Raw genomic sequence first — 18,758 nt, forward strand, 5'->3', positions numbered from 1 at the left:
ACAGAATATTGTACAGTGGATCAGTCTCAGTGGCTAAAGAGTTAAAGTGACAGTAAAAACACACAACTAGAAATGACTTGGTATAAATAGACAGAATTACCCTCCTGTGTTCCCTATCCAGGGTTCCAATCCTACCCCATAGAACCGGGCACAGGTTACTCCCCCCCCGACACTTAAAGGAACAGTAACACCAAAAACTGAAAATGTCTTCAAGTAATTAAAATATAATTAGAAAGACTAGTATAGTTTATATAAACAAGCTGCTGTGTAGCCATGGGGGCAGCCATTCAAGCTGGAAAGGGAGAAAAGGCACAGGTTACACAACTGATAGATAAGCTCTGTCCAATACAATGGTGTTTTAACTGTTATCTGCTGTGTAACCTGTGCATTTTCTCCTTTTTTCAGCTTGAATTGCTGCCCCCATGGCTACACAGCAGCTGCTTGTTTATATAAACTATACTAGTCTTTCTGAAGCAAACACACAGTTTTTACCAGTGCATGCTAACAGTATATTAAATGAGAATCACTTTAAAACATTAATTTTTTGGTGCTACTGTTCCTTTCACTGCTAATTAGGAATCAGGAGAGGTGCAGGTCTGGCTCAGGCTGTATGTAGCAGTTAGACATTCCCCAAGCTGGATTAAATGTTGTGCCCGCGGGTGCCCAGTGCTTGCCAGTCACACGATACAATAAGTGAGAAATATCTACACACATCACCAACCTCCACACCCTGTGCTTCTGGCCCATTTTTCCCAAGTCTGATAAATCTGCCCCCAGATCTCGAGAGAGAAACAAAGTAACAACTGTCATTGACTGGGTAGAAAATGGGTTGAATGTAAGATGAAGCACAACAAACAATTGTTAGTGTTAGGCCCAAAACCTTCTGTGGCCAATTATATCTCAGGGACACTGTCATTTATTAGTAAATCACTGACAGTTTAGGAAGGTTTAAAGGAACAGTAACAGCAAAAAATTAAAGTGTTTTAAAGGAATGATAATATAATGTAGTGTTGCCCTGCACTGGTAAAACTGGTGTGTTTGCTTCAGAAACACTACTATTGTTTTATATAAATAAGCTGCTGTGTAGCCATAAATAGTCGCCCCAGCGACAAATCTCCTCTTCTTCGGGGCGACAATCTCCCCGAACTGCCTTCCCCCTGCCCTCTGCTGGCTAAAATGAAAATCGCCTGCGGCAATTCATGCCGCGTGTGAATTGCCGCAGGAGCGACTAATCTCCCTGAATCTGCTCGTGTGGACTGACCCTTAAAAGTAAAAAATAAATAATGGAAAGTAATTGAAAAAAAATCTTTATTTGTAGATCTAAAAACAACTGAATTAAAAAAAAAAAAAAGTGTTTGGAAGATGAACAACCCCTTTAAGACACTTTCATTTTTTTGGTGTTATTGTTCCTTTAAGCAGCACGATCAAATATGGGCCCCACTGAAGGGGCCACAGGCTTTCTGGACAACCACTGGGATGAGGAAAGACATTGCAGCTTTTGTTATTCAGGTTCATTATGATTTCTGGAAGGCCTGGCAGAAAGTGCTGCCTTTGCTCAAGGATTCCCTACCTTCTCATTACCTGCCATTGGCACTTTCTGGGTAAATAAAGGGCAATGAGTAATGTTCTGCTACTATTTACTTCCTCAAAAGGGGATATTAACCCATTTTTGTTTTGCCTGAATAAGGAAGGTATAATTCTAAGGAATTTCCCAATAACTATTCATTCCTCATTCTCACTGGGATTAAAGTTGTCTTTCCTTTGCTCTTCTCTGCACTGCTGGTTGTGACTACAAGTACCAATAAACCACTGCAGCAGTAGTGAGCTCTCCTGGAGCCAAGACTCCAGCTCCCACAATGCCCTTCATGTCCTGTGATTAACAGAGCTGTAAAGTACAAATCTGCAATCACTGTATATTGAAAATGTGCTTAAATTACATTTTAAAGTACTTTAAAGGGGAAGTAAATACAGTAAAACTTAAATTTTACATCCCCTAATTTTAAGTTTTCCCTCATTTTACAGTTTTTTTGTGATCCCACCTATATGTTACGCATTATAAATTTCCCTGATTTTACACCATTTTATCCTGATCCCCTGTAAAATGTAAAATGGGGGTTCTACTGGATTACATTTTGGTATAATGTAGAAAATAAAATTCTAAGCTCATAACTTTATAGCATTAAATTAAATTTTTATGCTATGCTGAAATCTTAATTGCTAGTTGCTAGGTTTCCTAACTTTAGCAACTAGACATTTGACTGAATGACAAAAGTAAGACAAATATATTTCTAGTCTTGCAGTCAATATGCCTCGAGTCCCACTGAGGGGGCAGAAGTGAAGGGAAATCATATAAAAATACCCCCAGTACGTAAATGCTGAAGAGCAGAAAAATGCCATTTAAGGACTGAACCAGAGATTTCCCCCTGTCCCCCCCCCCAGCAAGTTACAATAAATCTTAATTAAAACGAGCACATCGTTACTCCCACAATGATATTTGTATAATGTATTGAGACACATTGAGTTCAGTTGAGTTCAGTTCATAGGAAACACTCAGAAGTCACAAAGTACGAGTTTCCCGGCAGGAGCCGCATGGGGTGTGCGCAGAGTCCCCACCGCCCCATTGTGCAAATGTAGAATGAGTTGTACAGTCGCTCCGGAGCTGCTACACAGAGACAAAGACATCAAGGTAGAGCCTGTCGTAGGATTCCCTGAAGCACGCGATGAAGAAGAGGCTGAGGAAGCACGAGCCGGTCAGGCACCAGTTCAGCCAGGACAGCTCTGGGAATGAGAAAGAACAATGAGAATTATCGGGCAGTCGGGCGCAGAACGTGGGGTTTAGAGGCTCAGCAGAGAATAAGCAGAGCCGGCCGTGGGGGCACAAGGTGGTTAGGTGACCAGTAGCCCATGACAATGCTGCACAAACAGATCAGATGAAGAGAGAACACCGTTTCTTGGAGCTTTACACTGAAAAGACTTGTCACTATACAAATGGCTGCTGTTCTGCTGCACTGCATGGACTCACAGGACATCCCTACAGTCTATCCCCCCCCCCCCGCTGCAAAAGATTGATTTGTTCTGCTTTTGCCCCAGCAGGTACCACAGCAAAACCATTTTATAGGGGCCACTAATCTTGTATTATTTTAAAATAGAACTAAACAATTAGGATAAAAATGCTGCACCGTATGTTTTTGGGTTCTGTACCAGGCCCAACGTCACCTTTAGCAGGGAAAGTCTGTGCCCCTGTAGATGCCCAGCTCATGCTCCGAGCTGCTGTCACTTACCTGAACCCCAACTCACAATATACTGTATATATACACAACACAAGGCTGATTAGTAATGAAATCAGATACATTACATGGCAGTATAGAAACCAGTACAGTCAGAATTGATTCATAATCAGCCAGATGTGACTTTCTGCTTGACAATTTCCCATGCCCCCTAAGCTTAGCTTCTCACCAGCAGCTCACTGAGCATGTGCGGTGCCACTGACACACAAAAGATGGCATAACAAGATGGGGTGCGGTTACTGGAGCATTACTATTCTAGAGATACTGAATCTCTGGGCTGGTACAGTAAGTTCAGTAGATATCTTCAGAAATACTGACCAAAATGCTCAGATTACACCAGAGGTCATGTTCTGCTCATGGATTGTTCTGTAACCAGTTGGGCTGTTGTAGCTCTGAATATACAGCTATTACTGGGTCCTTCTATATCTCTATCACACAAAAGCTGTTAGTTTCTAGAGTCAGTGACCCTGGCAACCAGCAAGCATACCGTTTGCGGAGGCTAGAATCAGATTTATTTATTGATCTTTATAATCTATATAATAATAATGTTCTTCTCAGTCTGGCAATGATGTGGTGCTATAGGTCTGAGCCTGAATGCCAACCTGGAATATTACATTATTGGGATAAATAAAAAATGAAGACCAATCACATTTAGATACAAACCCCTCTGGGCACGGTAGCCTTTAAGGTGATGCAGCTTTTACAGGAAGGAAGGAGAGCAAGTTATAAAAAGGGTTTATGAATATACATGGATCTAGCCCGGGCTGCAAGACTCTACTGTCATTTACAAATAAAGACTTTATCTGTCTAACTGGACCCCAGCACCACTGATGCCTTCAATGAGAAAAGGGACAGAACTGTGATAAAGGGATGCTCCCCTGAGCTCTGGGTGCTTGACAGCAGAATAAAAAGAGCACCTTCCCCAGTGGCAGACTAATGAGAAATAACAACTGGAATCTGATGGCTGAAATGGAAGATGGCAGGAGCCGGCCCAGGCTCAGAGGCTGGTTCTGACAGTATCACTCATTTCTAAAGTCCCTTTTATTGCTTAATAAAATGCCAACATCCGCTTCCATGACACAAATTCCCAGCAGTTAATGAAGGCCTTCAGGACAACATGAGACCATTTATATGTCTCATCACATTAATATTCTACACATATTTCTCCAGTGTCTGAATAAAGGGAAACTTTGCTCCCTGTCTGGGGGTTACTGGGATCAACAGACATAATGGACATTCTCAGGCGCCTCATTTCTGTGTGAATGCCAACAGTGCTGCTAAGCAGTGACCTTCCTGAGGGCCATTCCTATTCAAGCTTTCTGTACAGGGGCCATGTTCTGATCCAAAGTCAAGATTTACCCTTGTAATTCTCCCAAAACAGATCCCAATGGAAAAAAGAGGATCACCCCAAATCTCACCCTAACTGGTGTTCAGGCTGGGCCCCTCTTAGCTCATAGTAAGGTTACAGATACATAGAAACATTAGGGTAACACTCTGCTATAGTTCCAGGTGTACTCAGGGCACAAATAAGCACTCACCCCAAAGCTCACCTTAACTGGCCTTCAGGCTGGGCCCCCTTAGCTTATAACAAGGTTACAGATGTATAGAAACATTGGGGTAACAGTCACCTTGCTATAGCTCCAGGGGTACCCAGGGCACAAATAAGCACTCACCCCAAATCTCACCCTAACTGGCCTTCAGGCTGGGCCCCCTTACATCATAACAAGGTTACAGATATATAGAAGCGCTAGGATCATAGTTCAGGGGAACCCAGGATTGTATCACAGACAGACAGTTCCCCCACTCACCCATTTGGTACATTGTGAGGAACACCAGCAGGACTCCCATAAATATGTTGCTGAGGAAAGTGACGACTCCACACGCGATCCCTTCAGGAATAGGGTACACCGTCTCCACAAACAGCTCGAAGAATATGGGAACGGTGCCATTCAGAAAGACGCCAATCAGAATGCAAGAGGTGTAAAGTGTCGCTGTAAAAGAGAAAAAGGAATCAAATGACGGTTCCTGGGGAAAGTTACACTGCCGTATTCAAAATAAATGGAGAAATGGAATGTCGGTCAGTTTTCATCTGGGAATTGTCTTTGGAAATGTAGGCAGCATCGTGGGCTCCTGGTTTGGCCTCACAGCATATCATGTAGTCATGTACAAAATCCATATGGCAGCTCTCTTCAGTATGTATACATACAGATTATAATTAAAAATTTTAAAGGGCAGAGTCATTGCAATAAATCATTGGCTATTTTGCGCTTATTCTGTGCAACCAAACTGCTTCCACTACCAGCATTTCCCCTTATACAACACCTGACACTGAGCAGCTTTATACAGTGGGTAGGATGGCAGAAGACTGTGTGTGCCTGTTATAGAACAAAGGGGAGAGAGATGAATGGATCCATGGAACTGATCCAGCAGTTTCTCAAATGTGTGTTCGACCAGGATGATTTACAAAGCATTAGCCATTCATAGCCAAACCCACACACATCTGATCTGCCAGGAAGGAGAATAACCTTATGTATGGTCTTCAGCTACAATGAGCATATCAATGAACGGAGTGTCTTGTTGTGAGTAAAATCTGGTCCCATCAGCACTTCCCCCTGGCTAAGTAAATGCAGTCATCCCTATTAATAAACAACAGAGCTCTGTACTACCTGCTCTTGAGCTGCTCTATTTCTGATGGTCATACAGCAACCTCTCCCTGAGTAAGTGAATCCAGTTTCCACCTTTACCTGGTAATGAACTCTGATTCTCTAGCCATGGACAGCTCTCTTTCCCATGGTCAGCTAAGAACCTCTTCTAGGGTAAATGATACTGGTCTCCCCTCAATAGTAACTCAGGTAGTGAGCTCTAACTGTCTCTACTTCCTGCTCCTGTGCTGCTCTCTTTCCAATAATATTAACCAAGGAAAAAAAAGGGGCACAGGAGACAAAATATGTTGATCACTCACCACGTAGAACAGGTGACCCAGGTGCACCAGCCCCAGACCCTCAGCTTAGGGAGCGGATAAACCAGCGAAGTACAAGAAGAGGGGTAGCAGGCACTCAAAAGAACTCCACAAGAGCCGCCAAAAATATGCGTTTCGTGCCCCCCAGGGCACTTAGTCATAGCCCATGACTAAGTGCCCTGGGGGGCACAAAACACGTAGGGCCAATGGAGATGCTGTTCCTGTTTTAATGAATCTACAATAAATATTAAATTTTTTAACTTTATTTTGGTGGCCCTTGTGGAGTTCTTTTGAGTGCCCAATACCCCTCTTCTTGTACTTCACTGCTCTCTTTCCGACAGTCAGTCAGGATAAATAAGGTAAACGAGGCTAATGAAGAATGATACCATTTTGTTCTTCCTTGCCTCCCACTGGGACTGCAGTCTGGGGGTGCAAAGATGTAGTGAGCACCCTTACAACCAGTTTATTCACCTTCCTTATTAAGCAGCTTAGGTCTAGGACTGATGCATATTATACAGCACAGCTCATATCCATCACTGACATGGAACAATAAAATAGGAAAGCAGAGGAACCAATCAGGGATTAAGCCTAAGAGCAAAGATAGAAATCCTAGAACAAACAGGAGACTGTGCAGGGATACATGGCCAGTATTTACTGTACAGAGGCAGAGATACAAACAGCTGAGGTCACTTTAAACCAGCCGCACTCCCCCAGCTCTTAATCATCTGCTAAGAGTCATATATAAATGATGCATTTATTAGTATCCACACAACACAGTTATGAAGTGCAGAGCCAGGCTCAGGCCGCACATCTATATTTAATGAATGGGATGTGAATAAACAACCCCCGCGTGGCCAGAGACTTACGGAATGGCGAAGCTCTCCACCGATACCTGCCAATAAAATACACTGCATTTCCCGCTGCCACAAAATGTGCCGACCTGTTTATTAATTCATAGTCTCTTATAGGCGGCCACAAAGCCCCAGGAGCCACTGCTAAAAAGCAACACTACTCCGAGAAACCCATACAAGTCAAGCTGAGTGAATTCCATCAGCATGGAAAGCTATTACTTATACAAACACTGGAACCCAAATGGAATTTACAGGAGGAATTGGTTCAGGGAGCCCCAGGCCACTAAAACAATGGAGGAGAATCACTGCAACATTATTTAAAGGGGCAGTAAACCTTAACATTTAATTCTAGTAAGAAAGAAGTAGTTTGTGACCCTATGTAAGGCACCCAGACACAGGACTGTTATATGTCAGTGCCAACACACGATCATACACATATACATGTGATACATGTAATATACATGTGTGTGTGTGTTGTCATGATTTTCTCTTATTGTCCCCACGTTGCCCAACTGAATGTCAGATCAGTGCCAATGGTTTCTATATAAAAAGAGTTGCTTTATTTCCAGCAGCTTTCATTTTCTCCAATGGCAGAGCAGGAGCAAGCCAAGTCACAGTTTTATTGGCCATCTGAGACTGAAGAATTCCACCCCCAGACTATGTGATGCGGTTACTGATTGCTCACAGGGTCTATGACCTCTATACTGGTTGATTTCATTTTCCAGCAGGGTATAAACAAGCTAATTACTCAATATAACTAAACCTATTACCCCATAGACTTACCTGTGGTTAAAGGCAGGTGGGTGACATTGCTTAAGAAGGTCAGTGTGAACCATGTCGCTGAGAGAGTTGCCCCTGAAAACAGCAGCAGAAGAATTGGCTTCAGCACTCCTCTGATGGAATCTGCAAATCTGATAAAGGAAGAGGGTGATCAATCCTCAAGGGACTTTCTCTTGCCTTACTGCTCACATTATGGGAAGGGGGGGGGTTCATTCTTACAATCAGTTTATTTATCAGTCTTTTATGAGTCTGATATAAGTGACTCTGCTCCATGGCTGGAGAAATGTACAATTAGGGCATTTCTAACCAAATTATAGTGTGTCTGTTTCTTCATTCTGCAGTGGAATAATTGCTCGGACGCTGTAACATTTTATGCGCTTACAGCTGTCTCAGCCAAATAGAATGGCTGCTACCATGGGGGAAATGGCTAAATTTGATGCACTTGTGCTTAAAGGGGAATGGACACTTAAAGCAGCATGCACCCAAACTGCAGTGGATGCCCAGGGTAGGAGGTGTGTGACTAAAATCACTGAGCACTAAGACCTATGGGTGGGCCAGCACAACACTTTTCTAGTGGGTTGCAGTTGGGCCTGCCTTGTCCATGTGACAGCCATCCAGCATTCCCTCTAGAGCCTCCTGCTATCTTTTATTCATATATGTTATTTATATATTAACACCCAATGTGTATATATAAAAATAATAATCACATGGCAGATTGTATTGGGTTAGGGCACTACTGGGCAACCTCTCACCCCTATAAGGGAAAAAAAGACTAAACAGATTTATTAGCCCACTTCAGTTGCAACCCGAAACAGAACAATCCCAGGACTTTCCTGACATTTCCAAAAAGTGAGGAAGATTACTGAACTACAAACTTGCAGTAAGAATTATTCAATAACAATGTCCACTGTGCTTTTTTCTACATTGCCTATCCCCCCCCCCAGGGGGCTCTGGGATGTTCAGGCCCTGAGCAAGTCCTTGCTGCCCTCTGCATATATATAATAGTGCCAATGTTCTGCAGTCACAATAAGACAGATTCGGCGACAGCCCATTAGAGCAATTACATTAACTAAAAAAGGAGGCTCCGAACTCTGCCTTCAAACCGCTATTTTCCCAATCAATTCCTTTTGGGCAGTTAAAAGGACATTAAGCATTTCATAGTATAAAAGCCAAGCGCATACTGATTAGATAGCAGAGGGCACGCCGTGATGTGAGAGAAGGGCATCTTAGCTGTAGGTGCTGGAGCCTGGAATTCAGCATTGGCACTGAGCCGGCATTAAGCACAGGGCTCACAAGGCACACGCCAGCGGGTTCATTTTTAACATTTTACTTAACTTATCAAACACAAATTAACCTTTTTTATTGAAAGCTGCATAATAAAGGAGATTTTGTCATCACACAGAGAGAAAAAAAAATGTCTCAGATACCTAATTCTGGACAATGGGAATTGAATTATTTAGATTTATGGCAGGGGTACTTTGCCTGTGGTTTCCTATGTGGTTTAGGGAGGGTCTCGGTGATAGGAAATTCTACCTATAGACAATGGTATTAATTAAAATGCATAATTAATTCTAACCAATCTGTCACCCAGTAACATAATTCTCACACATTTTGGAATGAAAAATCCCTGCACCCCGACAGCTAAAAAAAGCTTTGGGGGAGGGGAAGCTACATGTTAACCAACATAGCACTACTGGGAAAAAGTAGTAGCCGGTTGTCACACGGTTACCCGGAAATAAGTTTTAACGGGCAAGCAGAAAAATACAACTTTCTCTCACCTTCCCACTGCGATGCCAACCACACAGCCGCCCACAATCGACCAGAATCCCACCCAGCCTGCATCAACCTGAAAGAGGAAAGATTGGAATTATTCCACAAGTTGAACACACAGACAGAGCAACATGGTTCCTATAGTACATGCCCATATCAAACTAAACTGATGTATATGCAGCACCCCCCCCCTGGATTTAACTGTGCGAGACGAAATGATGTTCTTTTCAGTCTTATAGAGAGAAAATATACTTCAAGGTAGCATTAATATCTACTGGATTACCCTATAAATATTCAAAAACCCTGATTTGTACTGATTCCTGTGACTGCAAGCTGCCATCTTGCTCTGCCGAGGAAATACCTTTTACAGAATATAATAAGACACTGCCACCCAGTGGCAAAATGCGTACTCAGCTGCACAGTGCAATACAATATAAATATAGCTCCTCTAGATATGTGTGGAACTGTGAATCTATCTGGGTTCTACACCCAGTTCTGCTCGGAGTGATGTTAAAACACTGCATTTAGTTTCCCCATTGTCTCCAGATGATAAGGATCTGCTGCAGTATTGTTAGATTGAAACACCAAATGATGCATGAGGTGGGATGAAGTGGCACTTCCAGAAGTGCCGAGGTGGGTAATGCAGAACTGAAATCCCTGTCTTCTCCAATGAGAAACCAGCTAAGCTGCAGTTCATGATGATTAGAAGGTGGTAGATAGCGTCGCTGGCGCAAATCCCGCTCAGAATCAGGCTTTTGGAGCTACAAATCTGCCCAGCACTCCTATAACACCAGCCTCTTCCAAGCCAAACAAACATACTTTACTCATTAACTCCCTTTCTAAAAAAACAGCACAACTTTTCTCCACCTTTAACACTCTCCTTTTCCCTTCTCCACTCCCTCCATGCACATCTGTCTCTGCTCAAGATATTGCTGAGCATTTCAAAAACAAAATTGACACTATCAGAAGGGACATTACACTACTCAACCCCCCTAGACTTCCACCACCCTCCCTCCACACTCCCCAGTCTCTCCTGTGCTCCTTCACCCGTCACTGATGAGGAAGTCTCAAAGCTTTTGGCCTCTTCTCACCTTACCACCTGCCTGCTTGATCCAATTCTCTCAAAACTTCTCCCCAATACCAATCCTTGTCTAATCAAAGCCTTAACTCACCTATTTAATCTCTCGCTCTCAACTGGACTGTTTCCTTCTCAACTAAAACATGCTCTTGTCACCCCCATTCTGAAAAAAACCCTCTCTTGATCTCTCCAATCTTGACAACCTCCGACCTATCTCTCTGCTACCTTTCATCTCTAAACTACTTGAGCACTTAGTCTACAACCGACTAACCTCTTTCTCTCTGACAACCTGCTGGACCCCCTACAATCTGGTTTTAAGCCGCAACACTCCACTGAAACTGCCCTGACTCAACCAACTAATGACCTTTTAACCGCTAAAGCCAACAATCATTTCTCACTACTAATACTGCTTGATCTCTCAGCTGCATTTGACACTGTAGATCACCCTCTCCTCCTCCAGTCCCTCCATTCGCTTGGCCTTCGTGACACAGCCCTGTCCTGGTTCTCTTCTTACATCTCGAATCGTTCCTTCAGTGTCTCCTACAACGGAGTAGCATCTTCTCCCCTACCTCTTTCTGTTGGGGTTCCTCAAGGCTCTGTCCTGGGACCATTACTATTCTCCCTCTATACTTCCTCCCTCGGCAAATTAATCAACTTGTATGGTTTCCACTACCACCTCTATGCTGACGATACTCAGATCTATCTCTCCTCTCCTGATCTCAACCAAGAACTTCTAACTCGCGTCTCCTCCTGCCTGTCCGCTATCTCTACCTGGATGTCGCAACGCTACCTTAAATTAAACCTCTCTAAAACTGAAATGGTTCTCTTTCCTCCAACTAACACCAGTAACATCCCGGAAGTATGCATCATAGTTAACAATTCCATTATCACCCCCTCTACCCAGGCCCGGTGCCTTGGGGTTATCCTAGATTCTGCCCTGTCATTCAATCCTCATATCCAGTCACTTATTAAATCATGTCACTTCCACCTAAGGAACATATCCAAAATACGATCATTTATCACCCAAGATGCTGCCAAAATTCTTATTCACTCTCTCGTCATATCACGTCTAGACTACTGTAACTCTCTTTTAATTGGCCTTCCCCTCCAGAGACTGTCACCTCTCCAGTCCATAATGAACACTGCTGTGAGGCTCATACACCTCAGCAACCGCTCCTCCTCTGCCTCGCCATTCTGTCAATCCCTGCACTGGCTTCCATTTCCTTTCAGAATCAAATTCAAATTAATTACCCTGACATTCAAAGCACTTCATAACTCTGCCCCACCCTACATCTCTGAACTCATCTCTATATACTCACCCAACCGCTTACTACGCTCCTCTACTGACCTGCTACTCAACTCTTCTCTCATTACCTCCTCACATGCTCACATTCAAGACTTTGCAAGGGCTGCACCCCTCCTCTGGAACTCTCTCCCACGGTCTGTCCGACTTTCTCCCAACCTTTCTCCTTTCAAGAAATTTCTTAAAACACACTTCTTTCGAGAAGCCTTCCCTCACTCTGTTTAACTACCAAATGAAACACCACATACAGTACCACATTTCTCACCCACTTAATTTGATCTTGCCCACTCCCACACCTTGTGTATTACTCCCTTCCCTTTAGAGCAGTGATCCCTAACCAGTAGCTCGTGAGCAACATGTTGCTCTCCAACCCCTTGGATGTTGCTCTCAGGGTCCTTAAAGCAGGTGCTTATTTTTGAATTCCAAGCATGAAAGCAAATTTTAATTGCATAGAAACTAAGGAAAGTGTCAAATAGAGCCTCCTGTAGGCTGCCAGTCCATATAGGAGCTACCAAATAGCCAATCACAGCCCTTATTTGGCATCCCCAGGGAAATTTTCAATGTTTGTGTTGCTCTCCAATTCTTTTTACATTTGGATGTGGCTCACAGGTAAAAAAAGGTTGGGGACGCCTGCTTTAGTGTCCCTTTTGCATAGGGCCTTCCTCACCTTTTGTACCGGTTTGTTACTCCATATGTTCTATGTATATAATTCATGTGATTTAGTTGTATAATCACATTTACTTTACAGTGCTACTCAATATGTTGGCGCTATATAAATACATGTTAATAATAATAATAATAATAATAATAATAATAATAATAATAATAGATATCCCCTCCCCGGCTCAGTCAGACCCTGGGGAGAACAGCAGTGGAAGCTGCAGACTGTGACAATATTCTATAAAGCTTCCCCCTATAAGATGTGATTTATAGTGCCGCTGTGTAAGCTCAGATCACACACGATATACGCCTCATTAGGATATTGACTGGTAAGTAATTTGAATATTGATGTCTTTATTCCCCAGGCCCAAGCTCTTTTATTCCTTCTGATTTGGTCATTCTAAGCATAAAAAGGAGAACATTCAGGCTGAAAATAAGAAAACTTAAAGTGATACTGACACTAAAAAACTACTTTTTAAAATATGAATGTATATTAAATTTTACCTATAGGTCATGTTGATCGTCTTTTGCTGAGAGGTTTGGTTTTGTAAGTAATTGTTAGTTGAAGTTTGTAAACCTGACTGTCCCATCTCAGCCTGTCAGTTTCTAATCCTAACGGACTCCTGCTGCACAAATATGGCAGCCCCCTCATACAGGAACATGGGGCATCAGACGGGTAATGGAAAAGCATTGAGCAAATACTTTATGGCAAAGTTATAAGTAGCTTTCAAAGGCAATATTATTATAGATGTAAAAAAAAAAAAAAAAAAGAAAGTGTAATTTCTGGTGTCAGTATCTCTTTAAAGTGAAAGCTCAACCCAAACTCTAATATTACATCATGCCAATATCCAAAGGGTATGCAAGTCCCACCAAATTCAATTGAAGGGGAACTATCGTGAAATTTTAATATAAGCTTAAGTACGAAACTTTCTAATACAAACATTTAAAAGTTCTGCATTGTTTCTGAAATATTAAAGTTTATAAATATAGTATTTCTCTTCATTCTGTCTTCATGCAGCAGTTGGGTGTCAGATAAATTATCCAATACATCTTATACGGGGGCTTCCTTTCCTAGCAGATGTATTAGAGCTCACTCAAATAACTGATTCCAGTACAAACAAAATATAACAAAATAACTGCCTTTTGCACCAATTCTGCATGTAGAGAGACAGGATTTCTGGTGATTTAAATAGAGTGATTTTGAATATATTTTCTAGGCAAAATATATAAAAGATATATTTGATGATTCATCTGATACCCAACTCCTGAATGAAGAGACAACGAAGAGAAACAGATGCTGAGAGAGGGATAGTGAAGATAAACTTGATTATTTCAGAAACGGTACCGAATTTTGAGTTAATTGTATTTAAAAAGTTTCTTATTTCAGTACGCTGACGCTAATACTACATTTTAATTTTTCCTGATAGTTCCCCTTTAACAACACAATTAAATCAACTCACCTGGGTGACATGAACAGGAGTTAAAATCAAGTCCAGGACCCCAATCCATCCTGAGTAGAACCCTAGTGGTATGGCGTAAGCCAGCACTATCAGAAGGAAACGCAAATTGCTGCAAGAGAGGGCACAATATCACATAAGATGTCAGGAACATGTTTAAGCAATAAGAGTTGCCCAGATGGAAGTGAAAAAGTAATGAGAATATATATATATATATATATATATATATATATATATATATATATATATATATATATATATATATATATATATATATATATATATATATGCATTTTGAAAGTTCAGTGGTTCTGTTTGTTCTGCTCTTTTGAAACCTTTCTTATTTATCCCACTGTGCATGCAGCACTATGAATGTAAATTAGCCTATCAGATAAAGGGCTGCTCTGATGTGGATGGCAATATCTAGAGTATTTGCCATAAAACCAGACAGGGCTTGGAGTGAAAGTCTCGCATATCCAGGAAATGACACCTGGCTGGTATCTTGGCTGGCTCCCGCCTCTGCTTAGACTCCAAGCCGTCACTAATTTTCCTAATTTGACACGGGTCCCTTGGCTGGCACGGTGCCAGGGAGTAAATTAATTCATTACACATGGCGAGTTGCAGTGACTTTGTCTTCGATTTTCATAAAAGGTGCCAAAGAGACATCCAAGAAAAAACAAATTTCTGGAAGACAATCCCCCCCAAGTGGTGAGTTCTATTAGGGCTGAATGTACGGCGGATGGGAAGAGGAAAGGGAATATTCAGCAGTAAATCAGAAGAAGAAATAAATCAGCCTGGCCGGACGTTTCCTTCCTTTACACGCAGTGACGCTGCCAGAACTCTCAATTAAATTAATCCCGCACGTCACTTTCATAAATGGATTTCATTTGCCTTTATGCATTAACAAATATATGCCGGCTTTTGTAGAATCACTGTGAGCGCTCACATTCATCTTTCTGTCTGCGCAAAGGGCAACTTAACCCTGGCTCCATTCTTCAAAGCCTTGGCCAGTACAATGTGCATTGTGTTGTAGATTTGGATTCTGTCTGAACGACGAATATGCCAAATCAATGCGTCTGTCAGGCAGCATTTGTGTTAAAGGAACAGTAACACCAAAAAATGAAAGTGTTTTAAAGTAAAGAAAATATCACGTAGTGTTGCTCTGCACTGGTAAAACTGATCGGTTTGCTTCAGAAACACTACTATAGTTCATATAAACAAGCTGCTGTGTAGCCATAGAGGAAATTGAAAAAAAAAAAAGACTATATGGCACAGGATAAATAGTGGATAACGGATAACATTATGCTCTACAGAGCTTAACTGCTGTGTAACCTGAGCCTTTTCTCCTTTGAATGGCTGCCCCCATTGCTACACAGCAAATTATTTATATAAACAAAAGTAGTGTTTCTGAAGCAAACACATCAGTTTTACCACTGCAGGGCAACACTGCATTATATTTTCATTACTTTAATTTTTTGATGTTACTGTTCTTTTAAGTAAGCAACGGTCACTCATACAGTGTAAGTGCTCATGGGGGTGGATGAGAGAGGACAATGTATTATTAGAGGTCACTGCAACTATACCTGGCACTGTGGTAGTAAGTTTCTGGCATGGAGAGGTGCCTTCGGCATATGGAAGGGCCTCAGACAGGACTTCCTTGTTGGATTTTTTAATTTCAGCAAAACCAGCAAGAAACCAAAGGGATACTGTCATGGGAAAAAACATTTGTTTCTAAATGAATCGGTCAATAGTGCTGCTCCAGCAGAATTTTGCGCTGAAATCCATTTCTCAAAAGAGCAAACAAGATTTTTTTATATTCAATTTTGAAATCTGACATGGGGCTAGACATATTGTCAATTACCCAGCTGCCCCAAGTCATGTGACTTGTGCTCTAATAAACTTCAATCACTCTTTACTGCTGTACTGCAAGTTGGACTGATATCACCCCCTCCCTTCCCCCCCCCCAGCAGCCAAACAAAAGAACAATGGGAAGGTAACCAGATAACAGTTCCCTAACACAAGATAACAGCTGCCTGGTAGATCTAAAAACAACACTCAATAGTAAAAACCCATGTCCCACTGAGACACATTCAGTTACATTGAGAAGGAAAAACAGCAGCCTGCCAGAAAGCATTTCTCTCCTAAAGTGCAGGCACAAGTCACATGACCAGGAGCAGCTGGGAAATTGACAAAATGTCTAGCCCCATGTCAGATTTCAAAATTGAATATAAAAAAATCTGTTTGCTCTTTTGAGAAATGGATTTCAGTGCAGAATTCTGCTTGAGTAGCACTATTAACTGATGCGTTTTGAAAAAAACATGTTTTCCCGATGACAGGATCCCTTTAAAGGAAAACTATACCCCAAAATGAGTACTTGAGAAACAGATAGTTTATATCAAATTAAGTGGCATATTAAAGAATCTTATCAAACTGGAATATATATTTAAGTAAATATTGCCCTTTTACATCTCTTGCCTTGAGCCACCATTTCATGATGGTCTGTGTGCTGCTTCAGAGATCACCTGACCAGAAATACTACAACAGGAAGAGGTGTGGAAGCAAAAGACATAACTCTGTCTGGCTTATGTGACCTAACATGTATAGTTTGTTTGGTTTGTTTGTGTGTACCGTGAATCATACGATCCCATATGATTACCCAATGGCCCATACTACTAAAAATGTATATTATTATGAAAATGGTTTATTTACATGAAGCAGGGTTTAACATATGAGCTGTTTTATGTAATATCTTTTTATAGAGACCTACATTGTTTGAGGGGTATAGTTTCATGGAGGGTAGTGGGCACTGGATATTAGAGCAGGTCAGTGAGTTAAATGATATAAAAAGATTTTCCCAAGAACACTCACCTTAGCAGTCTGAAGATGCTGGTTCTGTAGCTAAGGCGGCGACTGGCAGCAGCAACACTCGGGGGTACAGGTGGGCGAGCAGGAAAATAGGCCAGTATGGCAGCAAATACCACAAAGATTATTCCAAACTCTACAAAAAGAAAGATGAATATGCAGCAGTGGCACTCTCAGTAGCCCCCCTTGTGCCCAGGAGGAAAGCGCAAATAAGGAAAGTCAGGTATGGGATGCGTTACCTGGAAACCCGTTATCTAGAAAGGTCTGAATTACGTAATGGATGTCTCACATAGACTCCATTATAATCAAATAATCCAAATTAAAAATGACTATCCTTTTCTCTGTAATAATAAGACAGTACCTTGTACTTGATACAAACTAAGATATAATTAATCCTTATTGGAAGCAAATCCTGCCTATTGGGTTAATTTAATCTTTATATGATTTTCTAGTAGACTTCAAGAGATACTGACAGCAGAAATGATGCCTTTTTTACATTATTATAAAATTGACTTTGCATGCTACTTATAATTTTGTCAAAATTATTTGCCCAATGCTTTTACATTTCCTATCTGACTCCGTGTATTTGTCTGTGAGGGGGCTGCCATATTTGTGCAGCAGGAGTCCGTTAGAATTAGAAACTATAACTGACAGGCTGAGATGGGACAGTCAGGTTTAGTAACTTCAACTAATAATTACTTACAAAAACATACCTATCAGCATGACCTATAGGTAACTTTTAATGTACATTCATATTTTAAAAAGTAGTTTTTTAGTGTCAGTATCACTTTAAGGTATGAAGTAGTGATGTGTGGGTCGGGGATTTCTAACTCTAACCGCCCCCTCCCAATCAGCACCAGGCGCGCTGCTGCCCCTCTATTTATAGACCCGTGCCCGACCTGCTCCGCAGAGATGCCCCATAAGGGGCGGGCCCGGTGCAAGTCTATAAATTTCAGTGCCGGAAGCGCTAGGTTGCCAGACCTGCCCGCGACCTGAAGATTTTGTGCAGGAAGTGTACGAAGATCCAAATTACAGAAGGATCCATTATCCAGAAAACCTCAGCTCCCGATCATTCTGGAAAACAGGTCCCATAGCTGTACTATAATTTGATGCATTTGTTTATGGCATTCCTTAACATCAGCAACCAATGTATCACACTGTCAATCCCATAAAGCAAATGCTGAACTGTAAGCAGAAACACAAAGTCAGGCGTACCTGCATACATCACCGCTTCAATTCGATCTTTAATTGCATCAGTGCTCCCAGAATACAAGAGAAGGCCCGAAGTGGAGTTGGGAGCAGGAACAACAAGAGGGCCAACCAAAAATGCGCAGGCGCCCCCCAGGTAGTTTAACATTGATGCAATGGCTGTAGCAGTAGCACGTTCATCTGGAGCGAACCAGGTGGTAGATAAGAAAGGTGCAGCATTCATCACTGTTGGGCCAGCAAAACCGTTTAGCAGCTGTCCTCCATGTATCAGTCTGAAACCCAAAAGCACAGACACAAATTAGTAAGGCATTATCTGCTGAATTCTGTTTAGTGCAGGGGAATACCTATGTTGCCATAGTGTTATGGTATCTCTGTGTACAGGGAATGTGGATGGCACAAACACATATATTACTACCCACTTACAACACATATATTACTACCCACTTACATTCTTCTGATTGCTAAATCCTCCACAGGAACACATCTCAGTCCAGCACCGAGAACCATAAGGAGCGCAGTGAGCAGCACAGTGATTCGCAGAC

General features: G+C 41.9%; 1 protein-coding gene across 1 annotated transcript in view; it reads right to left on the reverse strand.

Annotated features, from left to right (window-relative positions):
* Positions 1 to 1,291: 1,291 nt before the first annotated feature.
* slc49a4.L (solute carrier family 49 member 4 L homeolog) overlaps positions 1,292 to 18,758 on the reverse strand; it is a 28,203-nt gene continuing 10,736 nt past the window's right edge. The window contains exons 2-9 of the mRNA NM_001092355.1: positions 18,665 to 18,758; positions 18,223 to 18,488; positions 17,014 to 17,143; positions 14,149 to 14,257; positions 9,656 to 9,723; positions 7,881 to 8,008; positions 5,096 to 5,278; positions 1,292 to 2,778 (exon numbers count right to left, since the gene is read on the reverse strand). Coding sequence (NP_001085824.1) covers positions 2,663 to 2,778; positions 5,096 to 5,278; positions 7,881 to 8,008; positions 9,656 to 9,723; positions 14,149 to 14,257; positions 17,014 to 17,143; positions 18,223 to 18,488; positions 18,665 to 18,758 — 1,094 coding nt within the window. The 3' untranslated portion in view covers positions 1,292 to 2,662. The remainder of the gene's footprint in view (positions 2,779 to 5,095; positions 5,279 to 7,880; positions 8,009 to 9,655; positions 9,724 to 14,148; positions 14,258 to 17,013; positions 17,144 to 18,222; positions 18,489 to 18,664) is intronic.

This window comes from Xenopus laevis, chromosome 9_10L (genome assembly GCF_017654675.1).
Source record: "Xenopus laevis strain J_2021 chromosome 9_10L, Xenopus_laevis_v10.1, whole genome shotgun sequence".
Taxonomy (NCBI): Eukaryota; Metazoa; Chordata; class Amphibia; order Anura; family Pipidae; genus Xenopus; species Xenopus laevis.